Genomic DNA, 10,726 nt, shown 5'->3' on the forward strand with positions numbered 1-10,726 from the left:
TACTACCATCAGCAGTTGCATCATCAATGAAGATAAGTGAGCCAGTACCTTCAGCAGCCATACAAGCCCAGGCCATAACACCCCCACCACCGTGTTTCACAGATGAGGTGGTATGCTTTGGATCTTGGGCAGTTCCATCTCTCCTCCATACTTTGCTCTTGCCATCACTCTGATACAAGTTAATCGTCATCTCGTCTGTCCACAAGCCCTTTTTCCAGAACTGTGGTTGCTCTTTTAAGTACTTCTTGGCAAACTGTAATCAAGCCATCCTATTTTTGCAGCTAACCATTGGTTTGCATCTTGCAGTGTAGCCTCTGTATTTCTGTTCATGAAGTCTTCTGCGGACAGTGGTCATTGACAAATCCACACCTGACGCCTGAAGAGTGTTTCTGACCTGTTGAACAGGTTTGGGGATTTTTCTTTATTATAGAGAGAATTCTGTCATCAGCTGTAGAGGTCTTCCTTGGCCTGCCGATCCCTTTGCGATTAGTAAGCTCACCAGTGCTCTCTTTCTTCTTAATGATGTTCCCAACAGTTGACTTTGGTAAGCCTAAGGTTTGGCTGATGTCTTTAACAGTTTTATTCTTGTTTCTCAGTCTCATAATGGCTTCTTTGACTTTCATTGGCACAACTTTTGTCCTCATGTTGATAAACAACAATAACAGTTTCCAAAGGTGATGGAAAGACTGGAGGAAAGACTAGGTGCTGAGAGCTCTCTTTTACCTGCATTAAGGAGGCATTTAAACACACCTGAGCAATTACACCTGTGAAGCCATGTGACCCAAACATTACGGTGCCCTGAAATGGGGGGACTATGTTTAAACACAGCTGTAATTTCCACATGGTGAAACCAAAATGTATAAAAACTCCCTTTAGTAACATCTGACAATGTGCACTTTAACCACGTGATTTTTTTTTCTATTACAAATCTCAAATTGTGGAGTACAGAGGCAAATATAAATGATGGGTCTTTGTCCCAAACATTATGGAGGGCACTTTTTTTTAATATACCAGTATATCAGTATTATACTGGATTTCAGTATATTACACTTGAATTATGTATACTGGATAGATGTCGCCAATGAAAAATAAATTGTACATCGTAAAGATGGAGAAAGGGAGAGTGAGAGAGATGGAGAGAGAGAGAGGGGGGAGAGAGGGAGAGGGGGGAGAGAGGGAGAGGGGGGAGAGAGGGAGAGGCAGGGGGAGAGAAAGAGGGGGGAAGAGAAAGAGGGTGAAAGGAGCCAGCAGTTCTCGCCTTTCCGCAGAAGGGAGGGAATGTAACTATAACCAGAGAGCCGCCAGCCGGCCCGCAGATCTTGCATCAGGCTGGTAACAGGAACACGGGCTGCTCCGCACTCCAGCACCAGGCAGGCAGTGGCCTAGGCGCTCGACGTTGCTAACATGCCTCCTCCACCCGTCAGGACAGGGCGGCTGACACCTCAACACTCACTTGTCCTCGCTCTTGTTTTTCTGCTTCTTTCCCATCTCCTTCGCAGTTTCCCGACTCTGTCACTTTTTAAAAATCTCTTCCAGACATCTGGTGGTTGCAGGGCTCCGCGCATGCGCCGCACGTGTTTGGACGCGCTGCCGGCGCCGAGGTCTGATTGGTTGCGTTGGTTCAAGGGGTCGATGGTGGACCTTGAGCAGGAAGCTGGGGGTCGGGCTGTGCTGGCAGGGCAATGCATTTAAAACAATGATGCATGGCAATGCATTTAAAACAATGATGCAAGGCAATGCATTTAAAACAATAATGCAGGGCAGTGCTGGCAGGGCAATGCATTTAAAACAATAATGCAGGGCAGTGCTGGCGGGGCAGTGCATTTAAAACAATGATGCACGCCTGTGCTGGCAGGGCAATGCATTTGAAACAATGATGCACGGCTGTGCTGACAGGGCAATGCATTTGAAACAATAGTGCAGGGCAGTGCTATGCATTTGAAACAATGCAGTGCAGTGCTGGCGGGGCAGTGCATTTAAAACAATAATGCAGGGCAGTGCTGGCAGGGCAATGTATTTAAAACAATAATGCAGGGCAGTGCTGGCAGGGCAATACATTTAAAACAACAATGCAGGGCAATGCATTTGAAACAGTAATGCAGGGCCGGGCGATGCTGGCAAGCAATGGATTTTAAACAATAATGCAGGGCATGGTGTTGCTGGCAAGCAATGGATTTAAAACAATAATGCAGGGCAGGGCGATGCTGACAGGGCAATGCATTTAAAACCATAATGCAGGGGACATGGCGATGCTGCAGGGCAGTGCTGGCAGGGCAATATATTTAAAACAATAATGCAGGACAGTGCTGGCAGGGTGATGCATTTAAAACAATAATGGTTAGTGCTGGCAGGGCAATACATTTAAAACAATAATGCAGGGCAGGGCAAAGCATTTAAAACAATGCAGGGCAGGGCAATGCATTTATAACAATAATGCAGTACAGGGCAATGCATTAAACACAATGCAGGGCAAGGCAGGGCAATGCATTTAAAACAATAATGCAGGGCAATGTTGACAGGATGCAGCAACTGCAATCTGCGTCGGTATGTCAATTCATTTTTTTTTTTTAATGCATTCTCTCTTAGTACTGCAATATATAGTTTAATAAAAAATGCACAAACTGCAATGTGGAAAATACATTGTGTATTCCTTAGAACACAAAGTGCTGGAGCAACATTATTCCAGAGAAGGATCTGTACCTTTTCATATCTCTAGTTTCCCTCTCCCCTGACTCTCAGTCTGAAGAAGGTTCTCGACCCGAAATGTCATCTATTCCTTTTCTCCAGAGATGCTGCCTGACCAGCTGACTTACTTCAGCATTTTATGTCTACCAGTATCTGCAGTTCCTTCCTACACAGGATCTATTTTACTTGTGTATAGAATGATTTAACTGGATAGTATGCAGAACAAGCTTTTCAATGTATCTTGGTACGTGACAATAATAAACTAAACTGTGATCTAAACTAAACTCGGTGAAACAGGCAGCAGTTGTGGAGTGCACGGGTTCTATTGTACTTATCAGACTATGATTTGACTGAGTAGCATGCAGAACACGCTTTCCATTGTAGAAACAAGGAACTGCAGATGCTGGTTTACACAAAAGGGCACAGTGCTGGAGTAACTCAGCAGGTCAGGCAGCATCTCTGGAGAAACAGGATTCTGAAGAAGAGTCCCGACTCAAAACGTCACCTATCTTTATTCTACAGGGATGCTGCTTAACCCACTAAGTCACTTCAGCACTTTGTAAGCTTTTCATTGTATCGCGGTACATGTGACAATAATAAACTAAACTAAACTCAGTGGATCAGGCAGCATCTCTGGAGGGCACAGTTCAGATCAGGGCCCTTCTTCAGACTGATTGTAGGAGAGGAGAAAGCTGGGTGGGGACTGGACAAAGCCTGGCACATGTTAAATGGATAAAAGTGAGAGGGATTTTGCTTGACAGATGGATGAACAAAGGCTAGAGATCTAAAGAGACCTGTATCCATCAATTGATGACCAAATCTTTGCTGCCACAGATTCTGTTTAATCTGCTGAGCTCTTCTCATAATTTGGTTTTTCCTCCAGTTTCCAGCACCTTTCATCACTTATGTCTATATTCCTTGCGAAGCATCTTCCATTAAATGAGAGGCATGACTTTAATCCAAATTTTCCAACCATCAAACTTCACAAATCAAGAAATATCAATAAGATTTTTCTCATTCCTTAAATTATATTTTAGTTTGGAGTTTACTTACTTATTGTAATAAAAAATAAAAATAAAATGTATTCATCTATTAATTCATTCCTTTATTCTGCAATCTTATATTTAAGCATATCAATCCTTTGAGAATTATTTTTTTACCCTTCATGATATTTACCAGTTCTGATGGGGCACCATTATTGTACATGTTTAGCTGCCCTCAATTGAGAATGACTGTTATTTCGGTTCCAGTTGTGATGGTCCCATGTGTGGAATTTTGAAAATGTCCAAGATAGTGAGAAATTATATATACATTTAAAAATCCTCTGTCTTTGGGAAATATATAGGTGTACATGGATAAATGCCTATATAAACATTGTCACTATAATATACTGTAACTTGTGACATGGTATCAGACCAACAACCTAACCCTTAAAGTCAAGAAGACAAAAGAGTTTGATGTTGGCTTAAAGAAGTGTTGGTGAGGGCTGGAGTTGAACACAGCACTGTCCTCATTAACAGAAATGAGCTAGAGATATTCGATAGCTTCATATCCCTGAGCATCCATATCAGCAGCAATCTAACCTGGTCCCTTCACACTGATGCGGTGATTAAGAAAGCACATCAGCTTGTTTATTTTGGAGACACTAGAGACTGCAGATGCTGGAATTTTGAGCAAAAAGCAAACTGCTGCAGGAATTCAACACGTCAGGAAGTCGAAGAGGGAAATGGAGTGTGAAAAGGAGTCTTGACCCAAAATATCATCTGTCCATTTCCCTCCACAGATCATGTCTGAATCACCGTGCCTCCAGTACTCTGCTTTAAGGAGCATACTTTTTTAGCCACCTGATAAGATTTGCAATGTCCACAAAGATTCTTTCAAATTTCTACAGATGCACTATGGAAATTATTGTGACAGGATACATCTCGGCTTGTTATGACAGCTCCTCTACTCTTGACCATCTGCACCAATAGTGATGAACATAGGCATCATTCAATCCATTTTCTTGGTGCATTGCATCCAGAAGCATCATCAAGGACCCCCTGCTCCCCTGGCCATTCATAATCATAATATCTCAATAATTGTTTGCTTTAAGATGCCAATCGTAGAGATGCACAATGAATATTTTTAAAGCTGGATCAATAAATGTTGACTGCTGATGTGAGACATGTTTGTGGCTTAATAGTGTATCATATTGGAATGGGATACTTTTGAGGATTTGGATCAATGTTGGAGGAAGAAAGAAAATATAAAATTTAAAGCACAAACAATATTAGAGCAACAACCAAGCACGAGATGGTGGTAATAGAATACTATAACCAATACATTTTCAGTTAATGGAACAATAGAAAAGCAAATAAATTCCAATTTAACTAGCAGCAGAAAATGGCAAATTAACAAGTCTCACATATCTTTATTCCCAAAGGCTGTAACTTCTAAAAGTTTATCAGGAACTCAGTTTAACAGCTTAGACTGGAGACTTTTCAAAGTATCTTTCGAAGAACCTGTGTGTCCTGGCGCCGGTCCAGAAACTTGGCCCAAGGTGAAGTCCCGTCAACTAATGTATACAAGCATTTTTATACTTGAGAGCCTGTGTTTCTACCCTAATCTAAGAAAACAGTTGACTATGTTGCAAAACAGACTATCCTCCTTACTGTCGAAAACAAGAGTAATTTGTTGCATCAGACGCTAAGCTAGTCTCAGATGTCTCTGAGAAAGTAAGTTTATCTTATCTTTACTATTAGTGACCTTGCAGGTGGCCTAATGTTTTGCTGGTTCTAAGTGAGTCCAAGAATTTTCCCAAGCAGCTAATTGTTTTTCTAAGCAAGCCTGCTTGCAATGCAAATTGTGCTGTTAATTTAGCTGAAAAGTGTACATATGGCTGTTAGCTGACAACTCCATTTTAGCTAACGCAGTGTGATTAACCCTTATATTACACATATAATGCCACTGAAACTGGCATGCTTATATTTTTTCTTTGTTTCTTATTCTTTTCTTCAGTTTAACTGCTGTATAGTCCCTTGAAATTATTGCAGGTATTTTGTGGATTCCGTAAAGTGATTCACAGTATTTGAGAATATGATTTGCCATACCATGCAAAGACAAAGGAAGTATAATTCATCTGACTATTCAGCAACATGAATACCTCAAAACACATTGCTTTGTTCTAATCTGCATTACACCAGTGAGGTTTATGTTGCAGATGTGCTTACCATCACTTTTGACCATTTACCTTTTTTGATGTACAATTTCCAGTGAGCAGGAAATATTTTTCTAAAAACGGAAATAAAGATAAAAAGAACTGAAAATACAGCATTTTTGTCATATCTGAGTTGAGAAAAATAGTAACGTTTCATCTCAACAGTTCTGATCAAAGATCTTTTATCTAAAAAGTTTGTTGTTTTTCCTCTATGTCGATATAATTATCTTGCAATTCCAGTCTGTAAAGCTGCAAGTAAGGATTTCATTGTTCTGGTACCTGCATGTAACCCTTAAACACTCTTGGTCTATTTTGATTTCAGTTTTCCAGCATCATATTTTATAATTGCATTGTAAAATTTGCAAGAAAATACATTGAATCTATATCTGTGTGAACACCTGGTAGCACATTTGTGAGAAATCTCCGTAGAATACAAAATGTTACAGATTAGAAGGAAGTCATTTAGTCTATGTCTGTACCAGTTGTAGATAAGACCAATCCATTTAATTCAATTTCCCTCCATTCACTCACCATATCCTTGCAGATTATTTCTTTCAAGATATTTTTGATTGCTGCAATTGAATCTGCCTTCACTACTTCCACTGACAATACATTCCAGACCCTAATCACTCTGGGTGCTGATATTTATTTAAAAGATTCTTCATGTCATATTTAGTTCTTTTGCTAATCACCTTCATTGTTATCCCTAATTATTGACCCTCCAGAAATGGAACCAGACTTTACTTCCTTCCAATCTTCTCTACGCCAAGGAGAACAACCCCAGCTCTTTTAAAGACACTCATATGGAAGTATTTACAGGGTGGCACGATGGTGCAGCAGTAGATTTGCTGCCTTACAACACCATGGACCCAGGTTAGATCCTCATCATGGGTGCTGCCGGTATGGAGTTTATACGTTCTCCCCGTGACATGCGTGGGTTTTCTCCATCTGCTCCGGTTTCGTCCAACACTACAAAGACATACAGGTTTTTAGATTAATTGGCTTTGGTAAAATTGTAAATTGGCCCTAGTGTGTGTTGGATAGTGTTAGTGTGTGGGGTTCGCTGGTCGGCATGTACTCAGTTAGCCGAAGGGCCTAATTCTGTGCTGTATCTCTAAACTAAACCAAAGTGTCTATCTAAAACCTGTAGACCACTGGGCAAAGTTCCCCTAATATATCTCCCTCCACCAAATTTGCATCATTCTCTTGTTTCCCTCTTATTTTTTGTCATGCCCTCTCCTTGGCATTACTGCTCTATTTCTGGAATCTCCACCAGCAGCATACTCCTTCCAAATATTTGTGCTGATGCAATTTCAATCCCTCTGCATTTATTCTATTATTAATGGATGCCTACAAGATTTAGGTGTGAACATATAAGGCAAATAATTGCAGGTCAATGTGTTAAACATCTGTGGTAAGAAAATTATTGGAAATAGTTCTAAGGGACAGGATTCATCTGCACTTGAAGAAGTAGGATTAATCAAGGATAATTGGTATTGCTTTATGAGGAGCCATCCTGTCTAATTAATTAATTTTCAGATTTTTGGGGGCAATATGTAACTAAGTATGTCAACGTGGTTAATATTGTCTACCGGTCAATATTGTCAAGAGGATTTTTCCTCGTTACATATGAAAGATAGGCCCACGAGATTCAGTGCAATTTTACAAATTGGGTTCAAACTGGCTAGATGAAAAGAGGCAGAGGGTTGTTTTACGACTGGAAATCCATTACCCATGGTGTACTGCAGGGATCAGTGTTGGGTTAATTTCACAGATTTAGATCACTAATTTGAAGGTAATCTTCAGCTACAGAACAACATTGATGACTTGGTAACATGGGCAGAGCAATGGCAGGTGGAAATTAATCCTGAAAAAATGTAAAATATTGCACTGTAGGAGCATGGTAAGACTCGAAGAAGGACTTTGGAATAGAGAGCTGTCAGTGTACAGAATCCATTAGGCACTAGCACAAGCTGATAAGGCATTTACACAGGCAGATGGGATCTTTCCATTCGTTGGCTGATGCATGGGAATAAAAACATAGAGATTATCATACTTTAAACAAACGTAGGTCGGACTGCAGCTGGAATGCTTGGTGTAGGTCTTGTCGCCACACTGCAGGAAGATGTGATTGCAGTAGAAATGGTGCACAGGAGATTCGTCAGTAGCTGTAGCAAAACATTTAGTTTTGGGGAGAACCTGGATAGGATGGTGTTGTACTTCGTGGTCCGGTACCTGTTGTACCTTTAGTGACTCTGGAAGGACCACAAGTACACGTGTATAAAAGGTTACATTGCTGGAGCTCAACTCCAGGCTGTTTATTCCGTGGCCACCTGCATCCAGAGTGACCGCCTAATCACACCCATCACTTATATACACAGCCATACAAAGTAGTTCTTGGATACACAAAGTAGTCCCAGCAATATCACAACAGATGGGGTTTCCTTAGAGTAGAGGAGACAAAGCGGAACCTGACATAGATATACAAAATTATGAGGGGCATTTCCCCTGAGCATAGGTATCTATAACCACAGAACATAGGCTTCAGGTAAGGAATCTAAGGAAGACATTTACACCCAGAGGATGTTTGAAATCTGGAGCTCATTGCCCGAGGGTGTTGTGGAGGCATGTACACTCACAATAATAGATAGGTGAAGCACTTGAAACACCATGGCACAAAATGCTGGGCTGAATGCATGAAAATGTGATTTATGTGGACAGGTACAACATGTGAATATCAATAGGGGGATTGCATGTATGGTCATAAGGTCAAAGGGCATGATGCACGGAGTAACTCAAGCCATCTGGCAGTTTCAGGCATACACTAGTAACACATAATAATAATAATAATAATAATGCATTACATTTATATAGGGCTTTTCAAACACTCAAAGACGCTTTACAGGGATTACTAGAACATAGAGAAGAAAATAAATAGATAAATAAGTAAACGAACAGAAAAAGGAGACAGAAGGTAAGGTGACGGTCAGTGGTTGAAGGCAGTGCTGAATAGGTGAGACTTCAGTGATGTTTTGAATGTGGTGAGTGAGGAGGAGTCTCTGACGGTTTGGGGTAGTGAGTTCCAGAGGGTGGGAGCAGCGATGGAGAAAGCCCTGTCCCCCCAGGATCTGAGTTTGGTCCGGATGGGGGGGGGGGGACAGGAGGTTGGCAGCAGCAGAGCGGAGGGTGCAGGTGGGAGTGTGCCTGTGGAGGAGGTCAGTCAGGTAGGATGGGGCCAGGTTATGGAGGGCTTTGTAGGTCATGAGGAGGATTTTGTACTGGATTCTCTGGGGGATGGGGAGCCAGTGGAGCTTGTAAAGGACGGGGGTGATATGGTCAAGGATCGGGGAGTGGGTGAGTAGACGGGCAGCGGAGTTTTGAATGTATTGAAGTTTACTGATGATTTTTGAGGGTGAGTCATAGAGGAGGCTGTTGCAGTAGTCCAGACGGGAGGTGATGAAGGCGTGGATGAGGGTTTCTGCAGCTGTGGAGGAGAGGGATGGACGGAGACGGGCGATGTTTTTGAGGTGGAAGAAGGCTGTCTTTGTGATGTGTTTGATGTGTTTGTCGAAGGAGAGGGTTTGATCAAAGATGATTCCAAGATTCCGGATGTGAGGGGAGGTGGATACTGGGAGACCATAAATATTGAGGGTGAAGTTTTGGGTGGATTTGGTGAGCGTTTTTGGACCAATGATGATGATTTCAGATTTGTTGCAGTTGAGTTTGAGGAAATTTGATTGAAGCCAAGATTTTATTTCAGTGATGCAGTTTGTCAGTGTAGAGTGTGTGGTGGTGGAGATTGACTTGATGGAGATGAGGAGCTGGATATCATCGGCGAAGCAGTGGAAGTTGAGACCATGACGGCGGATTAATTGACCAAGGGGGAACAGGTAGAGGATGAAGAGGAGGGGGCCAAGGACTGAGCCTTGGGGGACACCTTGGGGGAGGGGAGCGGTAGGGGATTTACAGTTGTTAATGGAGATGAACTGGTGCCTGTCAGAGAGGTAAGATTTGATCCAGGATAGGGCTGTGCCGGTGATGTTAAGGGAGGTTTCAAGTCGGGTGAGGAGAATGGAGTGATTTATGGTGTCAAAGGCGGCGCTGAGGTCAAGTAGGATGAGGATGTTGAGGTTGCCAGCGTCAGAGGAGAGGAAAAGGTCGTTTGTGATTTTGAGGAGTGCAGTTTCAGTACTGTGGTTGGAGCGGAATCCGGATTGGAAAGTTTCATACAGGTTATTGGTAGAGAGGTGGTATTTGAGTTGAGAAGCTACAGCACGTTCCAAAACTTTGGACAGAAAGGGTAGGTTGGAGATTGGTCTGAAGTTGTTTGGGGTGTCAGGGTTGAGACCAGGTTTTTTCAGAATGGGGGTGACAGCAGCGATTTTGAGGGATGGCGGGACGATGCCAGTGGACAGGGAGGAGTTATTGTTGCAGTGATAAGTGGAGAGAGAGCAGGAAGGCAGGCCTTGACAAAGCTGGAGGGGATGGGGTCCAGAGAGCAGGTGGCAGTTTTTATTCCTGTGAAGAGGTCAGAGAGGTCGGTGGTGGAGACTGGGGAGAACTGAGGCAGGGGTTGACAGGATAAGGGGGGGCAGGTGGTTTGAGGGGGAGCAGGTGCGTTGGTGGTTAAGGTGCTGTAGATGCTGTCTATTTTGCTTTGGAAGAATGAAAGGAAAGTGGTGCATTTGTCAACTGTGAATGATTGAGAGATGGTGTCCAGGGGGCTGAGGAGTTTGTTTATTGTAGAGAAGAGTGCTTTTGGGTTTCCGGAGCCAGAGTGAATTATTTGAGAGTAGTAGGTGGAGTGGGCACGGGAGAGGGCATCTTTGTGGTGCTGCAGGT

General features: G+C 42.5%; 1 protein-coding gene across 1 annotated transcript in view; it reads right to left on the minus strand.

Annotated features, from left to right (window-relative positions):
* Positions 1–1,587, minus strand: part of eif5b (eukaryotic translation initiation factor 5B) — a 65,717-nt gene extending 64,130 nt beyond the window's left edge. The window contains exon 1 of the mRNA XM_078402610.1: positions 1,454–1,587. Within this exon, the coding sequence (XP_078258736.1) occupies positions 1,454–1,488 (35 nt within the window). The 5' untranslated portion in view covers positions 1,489–1,587. The remainder of the gene's footprint in view (positions 1–1,453) is intronic.
* Positions 1,588–10,726: the final 9,139 nt, after the last annotated feature.

The sequence above is a fragment of the Rhinoraja longicauda genome, chromosome 7 (assembly GCF_053455715.1).
Source record: "Rhinoraja longicauda isolate Sanriku21f chromosome 7, sRhiLon1.1, whole genome shotgun sequence".
Taxonomy (NCBI): Eukaryota; Metazoa; Chordata; class Chondrichthyes; order Rajiformes; family Arhynchobatidae; genus Rhinoraja; species Rhinoraja longicauda.